At 44.1% G+C, this 24,446-nt stretch overlaps 2 protein-coding genes across 2 annotated transcripts in view; both read right to left on the bottom strand.

Annotated features, from left to right (window-relative positions):
* Nucleotides 1-2,297: 2,297 nt before the first annotated feature.
* Nucleotides 2,298-6,677, bottom strand: LOC307120459 (mast cell protease 1A-like). Its single transcript, XM_079807497.1, has 5 exons — nucleotides 6,399-6,677; nucleotides 6,153-6,303; nucleotides 4,952-5,087; nucleotides 2,644-2,898; nucleotides 2,298-2,538 (listed from the first exon to the last, which is right to left on the bottom strand). The coding sequence occupies exons 1-5, from the start codon at nucleotides 6,457-6,459 to the stop codon at nucleotides 2,380-2,382; spliced, it is 762 nt and encodes a 253-aa protein (XP_079663623.1). The 5' UTR covers nucleotides 6,460-6,677; the 3' UTR covers nucleotides 2,298-2,379.
* A 16,489-nt stretch (nucleotides 6,678-23,166) lies between these two features.
* LOC307120458 (complement factor D-like) overlaps nucleotides 23,167-24,446 on the bottom strand; it is a 1,543-nt gene continuing 263 nt past the window's right edge. The window contains exons 2-5 of the mRNA XM_079807496.1: nucleotides 24,382-24,446; nucleotides 24,135-24,270; nucleotides 23,493-23,744; nucleotides 23,167-23,407 (exon numbers count right to left, since the gene is read on the bottom strand). The exon at nucleotides 24,382-24,446 is cut by the window's right edge and continues 86 nt beyond it. Coding sequence (XP_079663622.1) covers nucleotides 23,249-23,407; nucleotides 23,493-23,744; nucleotides 24,135-24,270; nucleotides 24,382-24,446 — 612 coding nt within the window. The 3' untranslated portion in view covers nucleotides 23,167-23,248. The remainder of the gene's footprint in view (nucleotides 23,408-23,492; nucleotides 23,745-24,134; nucleotides 24,271-24,381) is intronic.

Genomic DNA, 24,446 nt, shown 5'->3' on the forward strand with positions numbered 1-24,446 from the left:
TTTTCTATACTGCTGTTTGCCCTGTGGCTGAATGCCCTGCTTCAAGAGGCGTGTCCGCTGTGAGACTTCAGTAAAAACGCCCACTGTTGTGATTGGCTGACATCTTTGCATTTTAAATGAGCGGAGGGGGCGTGGTTTAACGAGGCACGAGCAGACACGAGCTGCTGCCAGAGAGACGGATGGACCTGAGTTCGCTTCACATCAGTTCTCAGCATGTCTGAACTGGACGGAGTCGGAGGGACTGTCACTCATGTCAGAAAGTTAGTAACTTTAGTAAATTATGGATCAGCGCTGACTGGAGACGCGAACCGTTTAGAACGATTCAGTCCGATTTGGTGAACTGATTCGGTTCACTAAAAAGAACTGGTTCAAAAGAAAGATCGTTCGCGAACCGGACATCACTAATGTACCAGAGACTGAGCTCAGCGATTGCTAACAAAGTTATTTATAGTAACTACTGAGTTATGAGAGCGCTGTCAGTCAGCGCGAGTTTACTGTGTTTGTATCTGAGAGTTCTGAATAAACACGAGTCCCAGTTACGCCGAGTCCGTCTTCATCATTATTACCAACTTTGTAACACATGCAAAGTACCATTACAGCTGTCGAGATGAACGAGTTAAAAGTAAGTGTTGATAATAGCATTATTTTTAAAATAAAATAAAAGCGTCAGTGACGCGCGTTGAGTACACAGCGCAAACAAAGACACAACAGCAGTAATCGAATGTAATCCAGTTTATTGTGGGGAAAGCTAGCTAGCCTAGCCCAGATACCCTCACGCTTACCCCCCTTCTGCTTAATCTCACGCCGCGTATGGTGCCTCCGCTGTGGGCCAGATGCAGTACTGGGGGTCGGGGATGTTGAAGGCCGAGCTTCGGCGTGTGTGAGGTCTATCTCTAAAGATGTGCTGATATTGAGCAGAAACTCATGACTGTATGCACATTTTAGAACCGATAGACGCGACGAGGACGTACAAAAACACTGACTCACAAGATAGAAAACACGAAAACACCGTTCTGTCGGGAGAGAGAGAGAGAAGCCGCTGCGTGTGCACGAATAATAAATAATTAGCTACACATCAGAAATCACTGATCACAGATCAGAAGGAACTGAAAAAAAACTTCTGTTTTCATTTGTACATCCAAACACTGAGAAACTGCCAGCGTTCACTCATTCACAAGCAATGATGCAATGATCTCTCGAGCGTTTGCATGGGCGTGCCAGATTCTCTGGGCGGAGGAAAGGGAGGTAACCGTTCCTGCTTGGACGTCAAACCAGGAGACTTCAGGATTGGCTCGTCTGGCCTGTCATTTTCTCAAGGGCAGAGAGAGACAGCCAGAACTCGGGTTTACACCGATCAACATTTCTATCCACTTGGTGACAATATTCAGGCTAGGGGAACTCATATTAATGTTGAAAAACCTCATAAAATGAAAATTTCATGCCATGGGACCTTTAAATGTTCGCCGGTTCCCGCTTCCTTCTTCCCACACGAACAAACTACGTTGACCTACGTAGACTGACCAGCTTTTGTAATTACCCTGATTTCTCTGCTTATTTATTTTCTTGGCTAGAGCTGACAGAGGAGGTAGCAGTTCATTTTCACATTCACGACATAACAAACACATATGGACCTAAGATATTTTAAAAAATACAAGTAAAAACGGTTTTGTGTGGCAGGGCACCTTTAAATGCTTCAGAAGGCCTTTATTAACCCCCCGGAGCCGTGTGGAGCAGTTATATGACGGACAGATGCACTTTTATAGACTTCAAAAACGACCCATCAAGTCAATGCCATTATAATGCTTGGATTAGTCAGGACTTTTTAAATAGAACTCTGAAGAATGATGAAGAAGAATGTCATATACACCTACACTCTAAAAAAAAAAAAGGTTCTATATTGCACCAAAAATGGTTCTTGGCTCGTAATCATAGGGGAACCTTTTTTAGTGCTATATAGCACCAATTTTGGTGCTTCAGTGGTTCTTCAGCGGTTCTTCAGAGGTTCTTCAGCGGTTCTTCAGAGGTTCTTCACCGGTTCTTTGACTAAGGTGCTATATAGCACCTCTGAATAACCGCTGAAGAACCACTGAAGCACCAAAATTGGTGCTATATAGCACTAAAAAAGGTTCCCCTATGATTACGAGCCTTTTTTTTTAGAGTGAGGATGACTTGAGGGTGAGTAAATCATGGGCTTATTTTCATTTTTGGGTGAACTTACACTTTAACTGCTGTTTTCGTTTTTATTATGTGTTTATTTTGTTATTGAGAGAAAAAATGCACAGCACATGTATATATTTGCAATGTATATTATGTTTATTGAAAGAAGATTCGGGGGCAAATCAACTCAACAAAAATCACCCCATTTCATCTGCAATTAATTCAATTAACTTTTCCAATAATGCTCTTTATCCATGGAAGATATGCTGAAATCTTAATATACACTTCAGGTAATTTAGGTGAATTACAGAGTTCAAGGTCTCCGAAGGATGTGACACCAACTGCAGTGCCTCCACAAACCAAAGGACCTCCTGAATCCCCCTGTTAAGAAACACAGATCAACACATAAGTCATGTGTTGTCATAATATGCACTGACACATTAAGATTTGGTTACTCAATTGTTGTTGTTGTTTATTTATACATACATCACAGCTTCCTCCATAGCCATATACACACATCATCTGTGAGGATGAATAGTCATCCTTCCCCCATTTGTCCCCACATTCGTTGTTATTCATGACTGTCACATTTGTCTCCATGAGGTGATTGTTTCCTGGGCCATTTGTTACTGCAGCTCCCCATCCTGCGACACTACAAACAGTGTCTGCTTTGATATCTTCTTCTTTCATTGGTATGGATATCAACTTGATATTGTTGTTTAGTTCGACACGTCTTTCTAGCTGTAAACCAAAAACAAAAAGCATCATCATTAATAGAAGGATTTGATCATCTTCCAGATCGGGGTAAGAAGTGTCATATAAAACAGACTGGATTGTACCACTATTTCCTGTAACAAATATCGGTAGCACTTTGTTTTGGTCACGATTCACCACCCCGGACTGTCATACCATTAAAGACTACATTACCCATAATACTTTCTGCCCGGACTCATCATCCCTGATTACATCCACCTGTGTCTCATTATCCTGTTTACCTCACCCTATATAAGCCTGGTTATCTCAGTCATTCATTGTGAGTCTTGTTTGTTGTAATACTGCATTTCTGAGCGTTTTCCTTGTTCCTGTTTTTTTTTTTTTTTTTTTTTTTAAATAACTGCCCATGTCCTGGTTTTCTTGTTCTTGTCTCACCCTCTGGATTTGTTTATTTGATCGGACTGATTTACTGTGCTCTGACTAGTTATGGCAAAATGAGGCTTTCTGAACCACTGAGACCTCGCAGCCCATTGCTTCACCAAAAGGTCCATTGCCCGAAGCTTCATTCATCATTGCTCACTAGTGACACCTAGCTACTGTGCAAAGAATTAGCAGACAATTCCATTAATCCTGAGCCAATGACATTTGTCCATTGCCTGGGTATAAAATATGTATCTTTCTCTGTCTGACTTTACTTGCACAACGACAACTGTCAGACACACTGTTAATTGTTTATTTATTCTGTGATCAACCTATCCAGCAGATGCCAAAGGACACCTAATAATAGAGGAAAACTCTATTAGTGAAAAACGATCTAACCTAATAGTAATAATGTAGTATACTGGAGTATAATGTAATAATATATAGCCCTAACACATATGCACCACAATAACGACAATGACACAACTCTCTGACTCTCTGACACTCACACTTCCAGTCCTGACACTTCTCTGAAACACCACAACCAGCATAAGACGGCGCAAGTTTCGAACCCGAAGCGACACTCAGACCGAACCGATGACGTATTCCACACAAACCGAGGCCTCGTTTGTCAATGGTCACGTGATTTCTCCGTTAACAACGCAGGCCTCGAATCGGGGCTTCATCTGACATGCCCATTTATTCTCAATACAAGCTCTGATACCTCGGTTCAAATGTCACATCACTAGCTCTGACCTTTTGCCTGTTTTATGGACTACAACTTTAGATTGTGCTATCAATAAAGCTGCATTTGGATCCTCAACCTCAACCTTTTGTCTCAGAGCAGTTCTGTTACAGTTTTACAGTCATGTTCTCCATGTATATACTATGTACTTATTATTAAAGGGTTAGTTCACCCAAAAATGAAAATAATGTAATCTATTACTCACCCTTATGCCGTTCCACACCCACATCTTCGGAACACAAATGAAGATATTTTTGGTTGAAATCCGAAGGTTCAGTAAGTCCTCCATAGGGAGCAAAGCAATTTACACTCTCAAGATCCATTAATGCATTAAAAACATATTTAAGTCAGTTCATGTGAGTACAGTGGTTCAATATTAATATTATAAAGCGACGATTATATTTTTGGTGCGCCAAAAAAAACGAAATAACTACTTATATAGTGATAACCGATTTCAAAACACTGCTTCAAGTTTTTTTTGCCGCACCAAAAATATTATCGTCACTCTATAATATTAATATTGAACAACTGTACTCACATGAACCGATTTAAATATGTTTTTAGTACATTAATGGATCTTGAGAGAGGAAATGTCATTGCTGGCTATGCAGGCTTCACTGAGCCAAACAAAAATATCTTAAGTTGTGTTCCGAAGATGAACGGAGGTCTTACGGGTGTGGAACGGCAAGAGGTTGAGTAATAAATTACATTATTTTCATTTCTGGGTGAACTAACCCTTTAATAACTGGGAAATAACTAGGTTCTAACCTGGAACCTACCCCTAACCTTAACCCATGTAGTTACCTTGTATTACCAGTACTTTCTTAGGTAAGTACACTGTAAGTACACAATACTGTGGAATAAAGTGCAACCCAAATATTATTTAGAACAACTAAAATAAGTGTAGTTTGTTACCTTCAAAAGCATAATGTCATTATGATAGGATTTATTGGTATATTGCGGATGCTTATGGTAGGAATCCACTTTGATCCGGTCCAAATTCCTTTTTTGTAGATCATGTGCACCTAGCACTACTATCAGAACTGGAGAACTGTTAAAAGAAACAAGCTTTATTTAGCAAAATGAATATTTTACAGTATATAGCCCTATTCGGACAGTAATTGTTTCTCACATGGAATTCCGTAAAAATAAATTTGCATGCCACCTCAGTGATAAAACTTGTGCACTCGGGTTGGGATTTATTCACGGTGGAGGAGCAAGTTTTGTGATACTGCGCTCCATATGCTTGGTGTAATACGAATAAATGCATGTTTAATTTAAATTAAAAATTTTAGGAAAAAAATATCCTAATTATTATTTAATCCTATTTAAATCTGTTTAAAATAGGAAGCTATACAGTATAGACGCACATTATCGTTAAAATGGTTTTCTGTCTTGTATTTTATCTCAAAATAAAGGATGTCATTTTATTCCACATGGAAATGAGCGGAAAAATAAGTTAATACAGCCTCTTATTCAGACATAATGCTGCTTGGTTATTTTAACATATATAATCGCAGCCGTAATAACGTCCCATTTCAAATAATGATGTGCTTTTCTTCTTTTTATTTTTTGAGCGGTGATGAAATATATTGCTCTTGTTCACAGCAATTTCAGTAATAAAAGTCTAGATCATTAAAATGCATCCAAATTACAGTGAAGCGCAACCGTGCGGTGCTCTACAGTGGTCAAAAAGGATATAAACATATCCTGATATATTCGTGAAAACTCAGAGATGTGGATTCGGACGGCAATTCAATTACCACACGACCCTGGTGTTTGTCAAAAAACAGTAGGTAATTCGGCCGGGGATTTTTACGCGGGTGGAGGGAGAAAAACACTGACATTTTGGATTTGGATGGCAATAAAATCACTAACTAGCCCCTGTCAATGATGAAAATACCTTATGACCCCACGAGAAACAATTACCGTCCGAATAGGGCTTATGATTGTACTGTAGTCATTTACATTAAGTATGTATATAAATATACATCTATAATATATAATTAGCTTACATTGTAACAAAAAAAATCATTCAGTAAAAAAATTATATTTAAGCTAATAACAAAATAATATAGTTAGCTAACTCAAGATTGCAGATTAAACAAGGTCTTACTTGTTTCGACAATGTGCGGCAGTCATGACAAATCTATCAGAAATGAGGAATCCACCGCAGAGATGTTGCACCTTCGTTTGGACAGAAACCATGTAAGGTCTGGAGTGGGGTTTTGCTTCTATGCCGTTCACTATACCCACATTCACACGAGCTGAGAGAAAGACAGTGTTAGTTAGTATGTTTCTACCTTACTGATTTATTTATGGTATAAAACTCAGGTTATTAGTATTTTGTTTTATCTCTCACCAGTGAAGGTCAGGTGTGGCAGCAGAGAGGCCAGCAGGAGCAGAGAGATGATGATGGTCATGATTAAGGAGACGATCAGTGAGCTCTTGCTGGTTAAACACGGTATAAATACTCAAAAAAGTTGGGTGGAGACCCTGAGCTTCCAGTAAGTATTTTTTTTACAGCCAGTTTGTAGCATCACTAACTCTGATTAGAAGATTTGATATTTTTTGTGGCTTGGCAATGACATTATTAAACTGCTGATGCTGACAGTAGAGCCTTGAAGTAGCACGTAAATCTAGCCAATCAAAGGAGAGGGTTTTTTTAAAACCTTTGAACGTTTTAACATAGGTTTTTACAGTCTACACTGCTAGAGGGCGCACTGAGCGAATGTAGACAGTTTTAAACACTCTGTATCCTTTACAAATGCTTAGTGATCAAGAGACTTTCTATCACAATTCAATCCAAGTATGTGAAAGAGTTTGCTTATGCAATGATAAACATAGGTCACATGACCATTTTTACATATTTAATCTAATGTATTTCCAACTAGATTGAACTGGAGCCATTTGAAGCATTTTATTTTGTATATACTTGTGGTCTTTCTTGAAACCGTGCAAAAGATGAAGCAATTTTACATTCTTTAGAAGGATGCAGTAAAACTTCACACCCATAGCAATATCTTCAACCCATCAGCTCCAACCACAGTGTCAGACGAAACTGTAAAAACTGTAAAAAGACGACGCATAGTGTTACAAAAAACACAAAGTGCAAGTCAGATGACTCAATTGCCTCTTTTGTAATGCCCGAGACACTTTTTTTCTATGTAAATACAGTACAAAATATCTTCAGAATTGTTCATCTGATTCAAAGATTCCATAACATTTATTAAATCAGCACAAAAATCGAAATAAATAAATAATTTATGTGTTGGCATTTCCACACATACATGGGGCACAATTTCGCAGCATGTTTTTTATGTTGTAATGGACTCTTTCTGCCAGAAGAGGGCTCTATAAACACATCTGATGTGAGTTGCCTGTATGACTTGACATACTATCTTTTATATGGTTTAAGTAAAAATGCCTTAAGTTATGGACTTCATAAAGGCATAAACTAGAAATGCCCCTAAAAATAAACTTTAGGTTACAAATAGTTCCTGTTAAATAAAACATTTAATTTCTGACACTTATCAGGGGCATTTCCTCCGAGGAGCCAATGGAGTGCCTTCTCAAAAAAATGGATGAGAAAATAGTTCATATTACAAAAATAACAACAAATATATGACAAAATATGACATTAAAAGATATATAAATTGCTCGCTTTTCTAAACATTGTCCAACAGCAACACCCACAGGTAAAGTGACAGTGTGTCTCTCTTGCCTCCTCTGACAGAGATGGGCTGCATCCAAAATCGCATACTTCCCTAAATAGGGTAAATTGTCCTAAAAGTGTGACACTGGCTAATGTGGGACACCTAAGGTCTAGTGTTTGTAGGTCCCCCATCAATACACTTAGACAAAACTGTGTTGTCGTGATAAAATTCACATAACCTCTCAAATGTCCAGTCATGTATGATGGTGGCTGGTCTCAGTCAATCTTGGAGGTTGAAGATGCTGGATGTGGAGGTCCTGGGCTGGTGTGGTTACACGTGGTCTGCGGTTGTGAGACTGGTTGGATGTACTGCCAAATTCTCTGAAACTCTTTTGGAGATGGCTTATGGTAGAGAAATGGACATTCAATACACGGGCAACAGCTCCGGTGGACATTCCTGCAGTCAGCATGCCAATTGCACGCTCCCTCAAAACTTGTGACATCTGCGGCATTGTGCTGTGTGATAAAACTGCACTTTAGAGTGGCCTTTTATTGTGTCCAGCCTAAGGCACACCTGTGCAATAATCATGCAGTCTAATCAGATTCTGGTAACACTTTACAATAAGGTTGCATTAGTTGACATTACGTCCCCTTGGAATTATAAGGTTCTAACGTTTTTGTCAAAATTGAGTTATTCACATATTCTTATTCTGTGACAACTTATTTACATTATGTGATGTTTTTTTAAAGTTGTGTACATTTTGGGACTTTTTATTGAAAAAACAAAAAGGTTCTATCTACAAAGTCGAACTCTGACTTGGCTCTATAAGGTCCTATCTGCGTGAGCCAATCAGCACTTCGAATGCACAGAAGAGGACCAATCAGGATCAACTTTATATGTTGTGTCGCAGGCTATTTCCTTGACAGGAAAGATCGCAGACACACAGGCTGCGTCCGAAAAACCTAGGCAGCTGACTCGTTGCCTCGCTGCCTTATCAGACAATGGCTTGTAAGGCAGCGTTTAAGCATGAAGGCACTTCAAAAAACTAATTTCGGACAGACTTCTTAGGCAGGGTAACAGTTTAATGATCTACACCAAAATAGAGAGAGCTTTGGTGAGAACTTAACACATATTTAATTACTACATTAGTAATTTCTCGCTAGAAATGACATCAGAAGTGGAAAATGTTGGTAAAAAACGTACATTTACACACAAACTGACCAACAAATGCAACTTTCGGACACCATCTTTTTTTCCAGCTCAACTGTCACATATAGGAAGCCAAGGATTGTGGGATAGCAAAGGGAGCGAAGGATACAAATATGCTGCCTTCAAAAATCGATCAGATGAAGGTCTCTCAGGAGACAGGAAGTGAAGCTAACATTAGATTCGGAAGTGCCTTGGTGCCTTCCTGCCTTGAAATGTGTCCTCCGAAGGCAGCATTTTCCAGGTTTTGTACACAGCCACAATATCTGTGAGGATTATGGCACGCAACGCGAAGTTTTTAAAGGTCCCATGGCATGGCATTTTTCTATTATTTTATAATGTTTCCTGAGGTGTACTTATATTGTTAGTATGATTTTTACATTTAAAAAAATGTAATAATTTAGAAATAAAAGGCATTTTTTCTATACTGTTATTACCCCTCTGGCTGAATGCCCTGTTTCAAGGGGCGTGTCTGCTGTGAAACTTCAGTGAAAACGGCCACTGTTGTGATTGGCTGACATCTTTGCATTTGAAATGAGTGTTAGATTATGTTGCGGAGGGGGTTTGGTTAAGCGAGGCACTGCACGCACGCACTGCATGCATGGGAGAGAGAGACTGACGGGGCACTGTGAACCACGGAAAGCTGAAGGAAGTTTTATTGTACTGAGTTGTTGAGAGCGCTGTGCTGTTAGCGCAAGCTTATTTGTAGCTGAGAGTTCTGAATAAACAGTCCCAGTCACGTCAACTCTGTCTTCTTCCACCTTATTCTACGAACTTTGTAACACATGTAATGTACCATTACAGCCGTCGAGATGAACGAATCGTCAAAGTGTGGATTATAGCATTATTTAATGATCTATTCCTATCACATGAAAAGCTGCAGTGATGAGCATTGAGTAGACAGACAGTCTGTTGATCGCGTGAATGCAGTGATCTCATCATTGCAACGCGTTTTCTCTCACAAAATGCTTTGACCACAACTAACAGCAAACACGACATCGACAGGAATACAGTAAGAGCTTTGTGCAGCATAACAGCGTCATTCATTATAATGGCAGTTTGGGCAAGTGTGTAGATACACTCGCGACATGTGATTGACAGCTCCGGACATTATAAAGAGTGTTCTTTGATCGCTCTCTGTAGTTTAATCACTTAAAAAACTGATTTGTTTCATGCTACTAACAGAAACGATCGTAAAAGCTGAAATATCATCATCGTGTTAATTTAGGGTGTGAGAATATACCGGTATTGGCAATAACCACAATATCTAAATGACTCTTATGATAACGACACGTAAATACTCCAGTGTCCCGAGTCTGACTGGAGCCAGTGTTTTTTTCTCCCTCCCTATTACACACTGTTGCAGCAATAAAAATTGTTTTTTAACCCCTTTACAGTCAGGTATCGCCGACGGCCCCAGATTACTGTCGTTCAACATTCACTGCTCTTTGTCAGACACGTGGGTTTGTTGTGTGTGACGTCACCGCGGCGCCATCTTTGAGGTATCGCTACTGACTGACTCGTATTGAAGATAGTATAAGAGTAGAGATAAAAAAAAAATTTTATATATAGCTGACGCTAAGGGGAATGCCTCCAGCGTGACAGGTGTCTGAACTACTATCGAATCATGGCAATCCTATTGACCGGCGACAGGCTATGATGTCATCAAGGTGCGACCAGGAAGTACATAAGGGCACCTTGCAAACATGTCACCGCTTTCCGTCTGAAGGGTTTGGCAGGCAGGCCCAGAGGCATGGCAATGAGACGCAGCGTCTTGTTCCCTGTTCTCAGGGAACTAAGGTTACATACGTAACCGAGTTCCTTTTGAAAGGGAACTCGCGCTGCGTCAGCTGATGCTACGGGGAACGATATACCCACGCCGCCATGCCGAGGGGAGTGCATGCCTACTGTCAGTGACAACTGTCAGGACAAGCAAATTCTAGTGAAATGCCTGAACCACTCCCCCTCTGATCACACAAGGCTGTCAGTGACAGCATTCCCTACGGTTATAGCCCAAACTATAAGCCTGAGTAGGAAACTTTGAACACTAGAGAAGTCCTACCCAGGCCGCTCAAAGGCCTGGATCCAACCAATTCAACAGAAGGGGCTTTAAGGGAATGTGGCTAGGGGACCCTAGGGCGCCCCAGCCAGCCACTAATGCCACCAAGGAGGCCTGCCCTTGTGCCGCTTCCGTGGGACACTTCGGCTGGGCCATCCTTGCCTGTCTGAGAACAGAGCCTCTGGACACTTGCCTCCTGGGGAGGCATCCAGCCCAAGGTACTGCGAGCTGGCAGTGTCCTCCTCAGACCGGATCTCAGAGACGGGCATCCTGGAGAGCAATACTCAGCATATCGCTTTTAACCCTTTAAGACCTAAGGGTATTTTTACAATTAATTTTCCGCCTGGTGTTATTTACTAAAAAAGCTTGTAAAACATCAACCCTGTTGTGCACAGACAATTGACACACCTCTTTTTTTTCAAGACAAGTTGCACTGTCAGTATATTTGTGTTGCATTGATGTCACCTGAATGTAAAATAAGTTATGGGACCATAAAGACAAATGAAAACATAAAACGGAAATTGAATCACTCAAATATTTATTGAAAACACACACAAATAAATAAAAGCTAAGCATATTTCCTCTGGAAAACAGTTTATTCAAGTCTTTGGAGTCCTGGAACTCAGGAATAAACATGATAACTTATACAGAACCAAAACTATTTACATTTTTCCAAAAAAAGTCCAGTCGCTTTTGGCCTCTTTGGATTTTGGATATTTACTGGTGCCAAGCCTCAAAACAGTTCCTATCAGGAACTTCTCCTCAAACTTTTTCCTCAAACTTTCTCCACAAAACTACTAAAAACTGCAGCGCCTCTCTCTCTCCTCACTACTAGCCGTGCGTCTCTCTCTATCCACAATAACAGAGCTGTGATTCATGCGTAATGACGCACACCAACGTGGATGACGGATCAGCCTGTCATTGGTCAAACCCTCTTCCAAAATGGCAGCTAGCATCGCGCTAGCGGCAAAAATGACGGAAAATGTATAAATTATGGACATCAAGTGGATATATCTTGGATGTAAGCGTTTTGATTTATTGCTGAACAACTCCAAAAAGATGCACATGTTCCAGGCTGGATAGAAAACCTTCTGTAAAGGCTACAAAGACACCAAAGACACCCCCGTGATGGCTAGCTTGTTAGCTTTCTGCTGGAAAAAACGGTAAGAAAATCGATAAAAGTTTCATGAAATAATATAGATATTTATCGGAGGTACCGTGTGACGTCGTGGGCGATGCCGTCGGGCTCTGAGGGTTAACCCTTGCTAGTGAGGGGAGTTAACCTGCTTGATCCTAGGATCTTCTGAGCTCTTATCTTTATAGGAACACTCAGGTGGCCAGATTGGCCTATAAGCTGATCTAATCGGGAGGCCTCGCAAGGGGCCTACGACCGTCTGATCAGACCCCTGCAGCTATGGGCTCACAGACGACCCTCAAAGAGAGGGGAGCTCAAAAAGGCTGCCTGGTAGGTAAACCAGGGTGTAGGCTGAATTCCCTCACTTGGAGACCAAGTAGCAGAAGCGACACTAGTCGCGCTAGGGTAAGATCATCCTCAGATGCTGCCACCTAAAGGCCAGATTACTGATAGCAGGTCCCCACTAGCTGTCAGTGTTATGCCAGTTAACAGTTTTCGAACTGAGAACCCATACCCTTAGGGAGGCCTAGTGAGGCCCATTATCTGATAGCAGCCGAGAATCCAAACTCAGAAACTCGCCTAAATAGAGGCCTGGTGAGGCCTACTACCTGATAGCAGCTGAAGCCAACTGTCAAAGTAGCTGGAAACGGAAACTCGTTTTCTCAGGGAGGCCTAGTGAAGGCCTACTACCTGATAGTCAAGCTACGCTAGCTAGCCGAGCATCTTGACTCGGGAACTCACCCTCAGGGAGGCCTACTACCTGATAGTAAGCCTTTAGGGAGGCCTGGAGAAGCCTACTACCTGATAGCAAGCTATGCTAGCTACCCGGGCATCCTGACTCGGAAACTCACCCTCAGGGAGGCCTAATGAGGCCTACTACTTGATAGCAAACTATGCTAACTACCCAAGCATCCTGACTCAGGAACTCACCCTCAGGCTGGCCTAGTGAGGCCTACTACCTGATAGCAAGCCTTTAGGGAGGCCTGGAGAGGCCTACTACCTGATAGCAGGCTATGCTAGCTACCCGAGCATCCTGACTCAGGAACTCGCCCTCAAGGGAGGCCTAGTGAGGCTTACTATCTGATAGCGAGCCTGCAGGGAGGCCTAGTGCGGCCTGGTACCTGCTAGCGGCTCATGCTAACTGTTTCTCGAGTGACTGAAGCCCAGTAACATGCCCTCGGGGGAGGCCCGGTGAGGCCTGCTACCTTATGACACATCTCCAGAGAGGCCTAGGGAGGCCTACTGTCTGATAGCAGGCTTTCAGGGAGGCCTGGTGAGGCCTACTACCTGCCCATAACTCATGCAAGCTGCCAAGTGACTGAAGCCCAGGAGCGTGCTCTCAGGGGAGGCCTGGTGAGGCCTGCTACCTAATGGCAAATCTTCAGGGAGGCCTGGTGAGGCCTACGACCTGATAGTCCCACATGCCTACTGCCAAAGGCATCCTGGTCCCGGGGATCACCCCTAGGGAGGGTCCAGGAACTTGCATCCAGGGGCGGCCTGGTGAGGCCTACTACACGATAGCGAGCCTATAGGGAGGCCTGAAAGGGCCTACTACCTGCTAGCAATCCATGCTGACTGCCATGGCGACTAGCGACCGGGAGCACATCTTCAGGGAGGCCTGGTGGGGCCTACTACCTTATAGCAGGCCTGCAAGGACGGCTTCCTGGTGGCGGGCATGAAAAACTGGCTGCTATAACCCTGGACTGATAGTAGCTTCTCTGCTGGCTGACAAAAAAATAACATCAAACTACTAAGTAGGGTTATTAGTTGGGAATTCTGCTACTTGAAGCCGACATCGTTGGGGAGTAAAGACATATCGCAATACATAAGGGGGAAATTTTGCAAGAGGCCTACCAAGGCTGACTACCTATCTAATTGCTATCCTCCCCAAACGTCGGGACTCGCTCACAAGGAGGCCTGTTGAGGCCTACTACCTGCCCTGGAATCTACTGCCAAGACTGCCCCAGCTGGCTGCTCACAGCCGACTGGTTTTTAATATGGCCCATCCTGGGGCTGATCTATCCCAGAGGCCTCCTGGGGCCTACTGCATGACGGCGCAGTCTTACCACAGTCTTTAAAGAGCCTGCCAAAAGCTGGCGGCTCTTCAAAGAAACCAGCTCTGGGGGACGGGGTTGAGCTACACATACAATCTCTTGGTATTTGAACGAGAGATGGCCTAAACCCCTGCCCTACGACCACTGGCTAAGTCGCTATCAATTCTGCACAGCACCAACCTGCATTACTAGTGAAGACCCCAGAACGCAGAAAAGGGGGTGGGCCCTGGCCGGACGACTCTACATGAGAGGAGGCTGACATTAGGGATACTAACAAACTACATTCACTCAGTGAAGTTGCCCGGGGTGCCAGCGCTTTTAGTGGATGCCTCCGAAATCCCTAGAAAGCCCAGGCCAATATACACTCACCTAAAGGATTATTAGGAACACCTGTTCAAGTTCTCATTAATGCAATTATCTAATCAACCAATCACATGGCAGTTGCTTCAATGCATTTAGGGGTGTGGTCCTGGTCAAGACAATCTCCTGAACTCCAAACTGAATGTCAGAAAGGGAAAGATTTAAGCAATTTTGAGCGTGGCATGGTTGTTGGTGCCAGACGGGCTGGTCTGAGTATTTCACAATCTGCTCAGTTACTGGGATTTTCACGCACAACCATTTCTAGGGTTTACAAAGAATGGTGTGAAAAGGGAAAAACATCCAGTATGCGGCGGTCCTGTGGGCGAAAATGCCTTGTTGATGCTAGAGGTCAGAGGAGAATGGGCCGACTGATTCAAGCGAAGAGCAACTTTGACTGAAATAACCACTCGTTACAACCGAGGTATGCAGCAAAGCATTTGTGAAGCGTTATTCAAGCAATGTATGTCTCGTGACAGTTGCCACCTTACCATGCGATGATCTGTTGTGAATGTTCCTGCAAGCAGCATGACTCAGCTGGATCAACCTGCACGTTGTAGAGTGCCCTCTGGTGGACAAACTATGAAACGCCAACACTCATAATGTGGTTGAGCGGTGGTTCGTCCATTTTATTTATTTTATTTATTTTTAAATATTCATTTATCGGCCATCATAAATGCCGATACCGATAGTTTGGAAAATGCCTAATATCGGCCGATAATATCGGACTGCCGATATATCGGCCGGGCTCTACGCGGTAGCATGGGCTCATGATGTTTCCACCAGTGCAGTACATCTCATTGTTTCTTTTAATTAATTAATTAATTAATTAATTAATTAATTAATTAATTCATTCATTCATTCATTCATTCATTAATGTCTATTTACATAAAGTCTATTCTTGTATTTATATTTGCAATCTAGTCATGGCCAATAACATTTATGTTAATTTTTAATCATCATACTGTTGAACTTGACAGTATTTTCTCTCTTGTTATTTCATAGGGAGCTTCAAAGAAGATTTATCAGTAACAGAGTATTACCCTGTGTTTATCAGTATCCAATTATATTCATTGGGTAAAAAAAAGAAAAAGTAAATAAACAAAGAAAACATTTATTTGATAACTTTTTCCCCCCAAGGCGACAATAACCAAAGAAAAATGTCATGTACACCTAGGATGAATTTAGGGTGAGAAAATCATGGGCTAATTTTCATTTTTGGGTGAACTAACCCTTTAAGACAAATGCTTCGTTCCTGAATGAATTGTCAGTTCTCTTTCATCATCTCGTGTTCGAGATCCACCTATGGGAAGGGCATCCGTACCTGACCTCTGCAGAAGCATCCAATTGCACCAAGTCTGGCAAGACAGACAGGAGCGCGCAGCCAATGCCCGGTAAGGCCCCGCCCCTTACCTGCGGGCACATAAAGCCTGCACGCGCTACTGTACTCCAGTTGACATTCGCTTCTCGCGATCTCTGCACTGACACAGCTCGGTTGAATTTGCGCTGCTCACTTATTGTCTGCAGGAGGAAATATCTTCGGATCAGCCTCCGCCGGGCGTGACAGTTCCTATTCTGCCAGTTTCTCTGTGTCTGCTCTCGGAGCCGCCCACGCTCTTCCTCGTCATTCCTGTTCCACGGCTGCCGCCACAGATTTGTTCTGAGTTCTTCGCCGGTATGTCGCTCTCTATTCCTGCTTCTTTCCGGCGCTAGTTTATCACGGGCTTGCCCGGCCGCGTGTGGTGCTCTTGCCGCTATGATATTAACCCTTTCTGCGCGGTCTGCTTGGGCCTCAAGCACGCGGAAGAGGCCATAGAGAATCCGGAGAACTGCTGTCACTGCCTGGTGCTGCCTAGTTACTCCTGCGACGCCACCATAAAGTTGCTGCTACCCAGTGGGACATAGTGACGACAGCCCGCCACCGGGGACCTCCCGGGGCATGGCTGCTCTTGTCTGGGCTGACCAGCCCAATCCTGAGTTCCCCGAAGAGGACATCTTTGCGGGAAACCCCCCGCTAGCCAACGTTCCGGCAGGGTCCGGTGATGACGACGATGCAGGACTTCTCATTCGCGCGAATTGCACTGCAGCATGCCTATTCGCGTCTTTGCATTGACTTAACATGAAATGTAACTTAACATGTAAATCACTCGCGCAAAACGCTTCATTCGCGTCTGGTGTGAACGCACCATCAGAGGACGAGGAGGCCATCCCGCCCTCTGGCATTCCCCAGGCTAGCGCCCCCGCAGCCTTGCCTCATTCCATCTTCCTGGATGTGTGAGTGAGCGGCCACTTGTCTCAACATCGGCTCCACAGAGCGCCACCGACCAGGAGAGGGATATTTACGACGGTAAAATGCTGGGAGCTCCCCTCGGCCTGAGGTAACAACTTTCACGTTCTCCTAGTGTGCGTTAAGCACACACGGCATTACTGGACTTTAAACACGGTCTCGCGGGTCTGGAGGTTAAAATATGGCGGCTCTCGGCATGGGTTAACCGCCCGCTATTGAGCGATTGCCAGGCACCTCATCCCATTCCAGGCAGGGCTGCTCGCCCTGATGAACCGTTTTTCTGCTACGGTGCACCACGCCAATCCTCGGCCTTGGCTGTTAGGGCCCTAAATGTCTCCTCCTCTCCACTTACCAGGCGGAAATTTTGGACGACCTGGGCCAACAGCTAGGGATCTTCCTCTCCTGCATTATGGAAGGAGATCATCACGGTTTACAACCTCGTTTCTCCATAGCGCTCGTCAGGCCTTTCAAACCTTTGGGCGCTCCATGGCGCTTTGCTTTGTAGGATGTGACCAGGAGGAGGAGGAGGACGAGGCCTTCAAGTTGTGCCTTCTTAGGAAGGCGGCCTCAAGCCAGGCGCGTTTGCCTAATTCCCCGGCCCCGGGACGTAACTTTCATCAAAACCGTTCTCGAGCGACAAGCTCTTTGAACTCTCTTTCTGCAGTAACCCTGTCCAAAAGACGGAGGGTTTCTTCTGGAGGGTGCCCCCCTCCCGTGGCTGCCCAGCCTATGTGTTTAGTGGATGGGGTGTTGTCCCCCCCCCCCCCCCAAACGCAAGCGGCCTGCCTGATGTTTGGCCGATGAGGGTTTGGGGTCCATGTTCTCGAGCGACAAGCTCTCTGGACTCGCTTCTCGCACTAGAGCCCCGGTCCAAAAGACTACGGGTCACTTCTGGAGGGTCCCCCCCTCACATGGCTGCCCAGCCCATGTGTTCAGTGGACGTTGTGTGTTCTCCCCCGTTCAAGGGGTCTGTTGTGAGGATGTGTTCAAAAGCAGTGTCACCACACCGCACATGTTGTGTTCCCCTCACTCAGCTAATAAAGGCTTCGGCCCCATTGTTTCCCCGAAAACAAAACACACAAAAACACAAACACATTAAATCAAACGAATCAAATGAATTTGTTACAGAGGGATGTCCTCCCTCTGCAGGGAAATCACTTTTCTCTGCAAAAGGGCGGACAGCTCTCTGAACCCACGCATGCAGTTCCTAGTTTCCCCACTAGAGGGCTCCATTGCATCACAAATAAGCCAGCTGGGCACACACGAAGCCGGCATCGCTCGGGTGGGTACGCTCGCGAGCCGTGCGTCAGTTTGGCGAGCTGCAGCGGCACCAGAATGGGTGATGCGCACAATAGTGCAGGGCTATCGTCTGCAGTTTGCTATGAAACAGCAGTGTTCTCTTTTCACACACAGAAGAGAGCACTGCCCACGTTCTGAAGGAGGAAATCTCCTCCCTTCTGAGCAAAGGTGCAATTCAGGTGGTTCCCCCCAATCTGATAAACCAGGGTTTTTATTCTCGTTATTTCCTGGTCCCAAAGAAGGACGGTTCTCTCCGTCCCATTCTGGACCTCAGAGTGTTGAACAAACATTTAAGGAAATACAATTTCAGAATGTTAACTCATGGTTCGCTCGCCCGCGCCATAAAACAGAACGACTGGTTCACATCGGTCGACCTGAAAGATGCTTTTTTCCACATAAGCATTTATCCACCACACAGGAAGTTTCTTCGTTTCGCCTATCAAGGCGTTTGTTACGAATTCACGGTCCTGCCGTTTGGTTTGAGTCTAAGCCCACGGTCCTTCTGTCTGTGCGCGGAAGCGGGGTTGACTCCCCTGAGAATGTCTGGTCTACGGATTTTGACATACATAGACGATTGGCTCATCATAGCCGACTCGAAGGAAAAGGTGTTGCAGGACACCTGCCGTGTGCTCGCGCACATCACATCCCTGGGCTTCGGGGTGAATGTGAACAAAAGCAATTTTGCACCCAGCCAGAATGTGATCTTCTTGGGCCTGGAGCTGAACTCAGTCTCCATGCGAGCGCGTCTCTCTCAGGAGCGCGTTCTCTCTCTGATGAACTGTCTATCGCAGTTCAGGGAGGGGGCGAAGGTGCAATATCGCACACGCCTCAGACTACAGGGTCTTATGGCTTCATCTATCCAGGTTTTGCCACTAGGACTCCTGAGGATGAGAGCATTCATGAAATGGGTTTCGTCACTACATTTCAGCCCGTTACACGATCTCTGTCGCTCGGTAACAGTGACGCGCACCTGCGCCGCAGCTCTGCGCCACTGGAGGAGCACAGACTTTTACGCACAAGGCACCGTCCTGGGGACGGTAATGTTGCGGAAAGTTGTGACGACAGATGCGTCCTTAACAGGCTGGGGTGCCACCCAAGAGGGCAGAACTGTGAAAGGTTTGTGGCCGAACAAACTACGTTCACAGCACATCAATTATTTAGAGCTTCTGACCATTTGGAATGCTCTGAATCATTTTCTGCCTCGTCTGCAGGGACATCATGTGCTCGTACGCTGCGACAATACCACGGCAGTGGCTTATATCAATCGTCATCATCGGCGTGCGCTCGTCGAAACTTCATGCCCTAGCTTGCAAGCTGCTGGTATGGAGCAGACGTTTTTTTCCTGTCGTTACGCGCGACTCATGTTCCGGGAATCCTGAACAGAGGCGCGGATCTTCTATCGAGGGGGAACCCGCTCTTCGGAGATTGGCGCATTCACCCTCAGATAGTGAGCATGATATGGATGAGATTCGGACAGGCGTCCGTAGATCTATTTGCCTCGCGCGAAAACAGCCATTGTTCTATGTTCTTCTCGCTAAAGGACTTGGACGCGCCCCTCGGGGTGGATGCACTGGCCCACCCGTGGCCCAAAGTGCTGCTGTATGCCTTTCCTCCCCTGTGCTTGATAATTCCTACACTGGCCAGGGTGAGAGAGGGGGGGCTGTCTCTCATCCTGATAGCTCCCAGGTGGCCCAAAGCGCCATGGCTGGCGGAGATAATTCCTCTGTTACATGCTCAGCCGTGGCGCCTCCCCCTCCGCACGGACCTATTGTCTCAAGCGAACGGGGAGATTTATCACCCACACCCGGACAGGGTAGCTCTCTGGTCCTGGCCCGTGAAAGGACGAACCCGAGCGCGTTAGGGCTTCCCCCGCGCGTGGTGGCTACTATACAGAATGCCAGGGCCGTTTCTACACGGTCCTTATATGGCTGTAAGTGGCAAGTGTTCGATGAGTGGTGCGATGGGCGGGGTCTCACGTCATATCAGTGCTCAGTCTCTGATGTTTTGTGTTTCCTCCAAGACCTTATGGATAGAGGCAGGTCCTTTTCCACTATTAAGGTCTATCTGGCAGCTATCTCTGCTTGTCATGTGGGCTTTGAGGGCTCAACGGTTGGGCAGCATCCTCTAATCCGCAGATTTATGGCCGCTTGTTGCCAGTCATTAAGGGAACGATCCCTGAATGGGACCTCTCCTTGGTGCTGGAAGCTCTGTCTCAATTCCCTTTTGAGCCACTGGGGGATATTTCCCCAAAGTTGCTGTCTTTTAAGACAGCTTTGATCTTGGCCTTGGCGTCAGCCAAACGTGTCAGTGAGTTACATGCACTCCCGGTTCACCCCTCGTGCATTAAATTCTCTCTGGGCGGAAATAAGGTTTTCCTTAAACCTAATCCAGCCTTCATGCCGAAATGTTTTCCTGCGTTCACATCGGGGGTATTGGAGCTGTCCGCTTTTCACCCTCCACCCTTTTCCTCCGCGGAGGATCAAAGGTTAAATGCTCTGTGTCCGGTCCGTGCGTTACAGACGTATTTGGCTAGGACCAGTGCATTCCGGAAGAGTGATCAACTCTTTGTTTCATGGGCCCCTCCCCACAAAGGGGATCCCCTGTCTAAACAACGCCTTTCGCATTGGCTTGTGGACGCTATCATTTTGGCTTACGAATCAAAGGGAGTGCAACCTCCAGGGGACATCAGAGCTCATTCCACGAGGGGCTTAGCCGCCTCTTGGGCTCTGTTCAGGGGAGTATCAATGCAGGATATCTGCTCTGCTGCCAGTTGGGCTTCTCCCCTTACGTTTGTGCGTTACTATAGGCTGGATGTTACCAAAACTCCGGTAGCACATTCGGTTTTGGAGGTGGGGTCTTCCTAACCCTGCCTTCTCTTGTGTGTGCCACACACATTTCATGCCCTGCTTGTACACCGCAGTTACGTGCGTGCGTTAGGGTTGGGCGATGTCCCCTAAATTGGCAGTTGACGATGTTTACAGTAAAACATCGTGATGGTCGATGATATCGTCGTTTTTGGGGGGGGGGGGGTAATTATGTAAATAGGTAGATAATATACTATATCTATTTACATAAATACTATTTTCTACTTAAAACTATAATTTCGTTATTTTTACTAACCCAAATAATGAATCATCCGCTATAGGTTGCACGTGAGGGGAAAAAAATAGGTTCCTTCCACTAAGAGTTGAGCTCTTTTTAAAAAAAAATTATATCTCTTTACATAAATACTATTTTCTACTCTTAAAAAATAATTTTGTTATTTTACTAACCCAGTGTTTTGTATGTGAATGCTGTTGCAACTTGCACGTGAATATTACTACAGGAGTGAAGCACAAAGCTTTTAGCCTAGAAAGGAAATAATGGTCAGATAGCACTTTTTCATTCTGCTTTGCAATCTGGATCTGGTCACTCGATTTTCCGTGAATTTTAACAATAGGCCCAGTCCATTTTATCCCAATGGACATGGACATCTCGTTTCTTTTCCTAAATCTTCACTCACGTCGCCATTTTCGCAGGGGATTATAATCGTTTCTTCCTTTCGTTTGCTTATAATTAAGTCTATTAACTATTCACATCCTTTACTGCGGTAAAGTATAAAAAACACTGAAGGACGAATACCTTTTTACTTCAAATTGTATTTAACACAGTTTGTTCTTGTTATTAAACTTGGTTAGGCGCGTCAAGAATAGCGGTCTATTTGAATAGCGCATTTCACACACACGCCGCGGTGATTTTAGTTTCGTTTTCTCTGGCAGTGAATAATCAAACATTGCCTAAATGTCTTGCCCTTGTGGAAGATAAAATCCGCTCTTCAGAACTTTTACAACAAGTGTTGCCTTGCAACATCAGGAGAAAACTTGAAGATATTCGAGAAGGTGTCTATCCAGCTCGTGTCCCACATTCCTCTCAAAGCGCAGAGCGGTAGGCCTATATGACGCATCTTTGCAGGGAAATAGTATGAATAAAATATTTTTAATATTTAATTTTCTTATATTCTTGAGGTAACGATTATTTACTGAAAATCGTTTAAATGTTTTATAGGCTGTGTTGTTTCACTGATGGAAGTGCTAAAATAAACACGCATGCATATGGATGTTTCAGCCTCAAATGATTTCAAAATGTAGGCTATGCATATATCTGGCATAGACTACAGTATTTAAAATAGCATAGGCTATATGCATTAGTTACATTCTCAATTTAATTTACAGAGTAATTCCTGCTAAGTTTTTAGTTTAACTAATACTATAGAAGAGATTAGTGTGTGTCGCACTCGCAACGGGGGCGTGGCATCACGATGGTCGCGCTCCATCGTGATGTCGGTCTGCCATCACGATGGACGATGATATCGTCCATCGGCACAACCCTAGCGTGCGTCGGTGTGGCGGGTTCATGAGTATGAGACGTGTTAAGCACTGCCCCCTTGGGGTGACCGTCTTTTTCTGGCTAACAGAACCTCACTGTGAGTATATTGGGCAATCGGGGAGCTGTCCATGTCTCTCCCATAGGTGGATCTCGAACACGAGATGATGAAAGAGAACAATAGGTTACTGTCGTAACCCCGGTTCTCTGAAACATCGAGTGGAGAGATCCACCAGCCTTGCCCCGCTTGCTGCACGAGAAGCGAATATTCTTACTGGAGTACAGTAGCGCATGCAGGCTATATGTGCCTGCAGGTAAGGGGCGGGGCCTTACCGGGCATTGGCTGCGCGCTCCTGTCTGTCTTGCCAGACTTGGTGCAATTGGATGCTTCTGCAGAGGTCAGGTACGGATGCCCTTCCCATAGGAGGATCTCTCCACTCGATGTTTCAGAGATCCGGGGTTACGACAGTAACCTATTGTTTTAATGAATCGGTTGTATCTCAATGACTCACTCATTAACAGTGTCTTGCTGCCACCTACTGCCGGTTTTAAATTCAAATTTAAAGTATATTTTCATGTTTTAATAATTTCAAATATCAGTATTCAACTTATGTTTAAACATAAAAAACAATAAATAATTGTATTTGCTCATTGAGACTGATTTTGCCAGCACAGTTCATATGATTGTGACAATGAGAACACTTTGACTATAATTGATGCTTGCCATGTGATACATTTATTGAAAGGTTTATGGAATTCACGAAAAACATTTTTTTCCTTTTTTAGTTTACATGAAGTCACTTAATTTTTCCAATTTCATTGAGGATCCATTTAGTATATGCTGAAATCTTACTATACACATTAGGACGCTCAGGTGAATTACAGTACTCCTTTTTAGCGAAAATTGTGACACCAACTGCAGTGTCTCCACAAACCAAAGGACCTCCTGAATCCGCCTGTTAAGAAACACAGATCAACACGTCACTAGTGAGACCAGTTTGTACATTACCATAACATTTGTGAATCATCTTTTGTACATACATAGCAGGATCCACCAGCGCCATATGCACAGATCATCTTTGGGGCCAAGAAGTGAGATCCCCATTTACGCTTACACTCCGCCGGATTTATTGTAGTCGTGTCTGCCTCCATTAGAACATTGCTCTTAGAGCCATTAGCCGCCAGTCTTCCCCAGCCGGCAACACTACAGACAGTACCTGGTCCCACTTCTTCTCCATCATTTGGTAATGGAATCAGTCTAACATTGTTGATTAGTTGCACTTTATTCTCTAGCTGTGATTCAAAAATACAACTATTATTATTAAACAATCTTTTATAAGACTGAACTTCTGTTGATTATACTTTAGCCCTAAAGTTTTGTTTATTTTTAGGTGGCTCTTTATTATTATGTTTTCTGCTTTATATAACAACCACAAAAAATGCATCAATGATTTTTCAGGTTTTCTGCCTTTTTTGCCCAGTTTTTTTTCTACACTGAGCAATAAATAAATAATGTAGGAAACAGACTCAAAGAATCACTTTGCCATTTACATATAATTATTTAAATCCCTTCAGTGTTTTTTAAAGCAAGAAATTGTAATAGAAAATCAAACATAGTGGTTTGTGTTACTGTTTCTGGACCAGATATTATTTTGAACAACTAAAAGTATTACAGATTGTAACCTTCAAAAGCATGATGTCATTCTTAGATTTAGCTGTATTTTCTGGATGCGGGATGTAGGTCTTCACTCCGATGCGATCTGAACTGCTGATGTTCCTCAAGTCATGAGCACCAACAACAACCGTCAGAATTTCTGTTCTGTTGAAAGAGCGTATTGTTGTGTTTATGTAATATGATAACATTATCATTCGTTATTAGTCAGAAATATTTCTTACTCAACATTGCAGTTTACACTAAACAAGCTCTTACCCTTTCCAGCAATGTGCAGCCGTCAAGACAAACTGGTCAGAAATGAGGAATCCACCACAGTTATG

This window comes from Gobio gobio, assembly GCF_949357685.1.
Source record: "Gobio gobio genome assembly, chromosome: 24".
In the NCBI taxonomy this organism is placed as follows: Eukaryota; Metazoa; Chordata; class Actinopteri; order Cypriniformes; family Gobionidae; genus Gobio; species Gobio gobio.

What these genes read in the sequence shown, in the direction of transcription:
- LOC307120459 (XM_079807497.1), bottom strand. Translation starts at nt 6,459, where the DNA reads ATGACCATCATCATCTCTCTGCTCCTGCTGGCCTCTCTGCTGCCACAC. An exon ending in GCCGCACATTGTCGAAACAA is followed by an intron (nt 5,088 to 6,152) that starts GTAAGACCTTGT and finishes TTCTTTTAACAG; the next exon opens with TTCTCCAGTTCTGATAGTAG. An exon ending in GCTATGGAGGAAGCTGTGAT is followed by an intron (nt 2,539 to 2,643) that starts GTATGTATAAAT and finishes GTTTCTTAACAG; the next exon opens with GGGGATTCAGGAGGTCCTTT.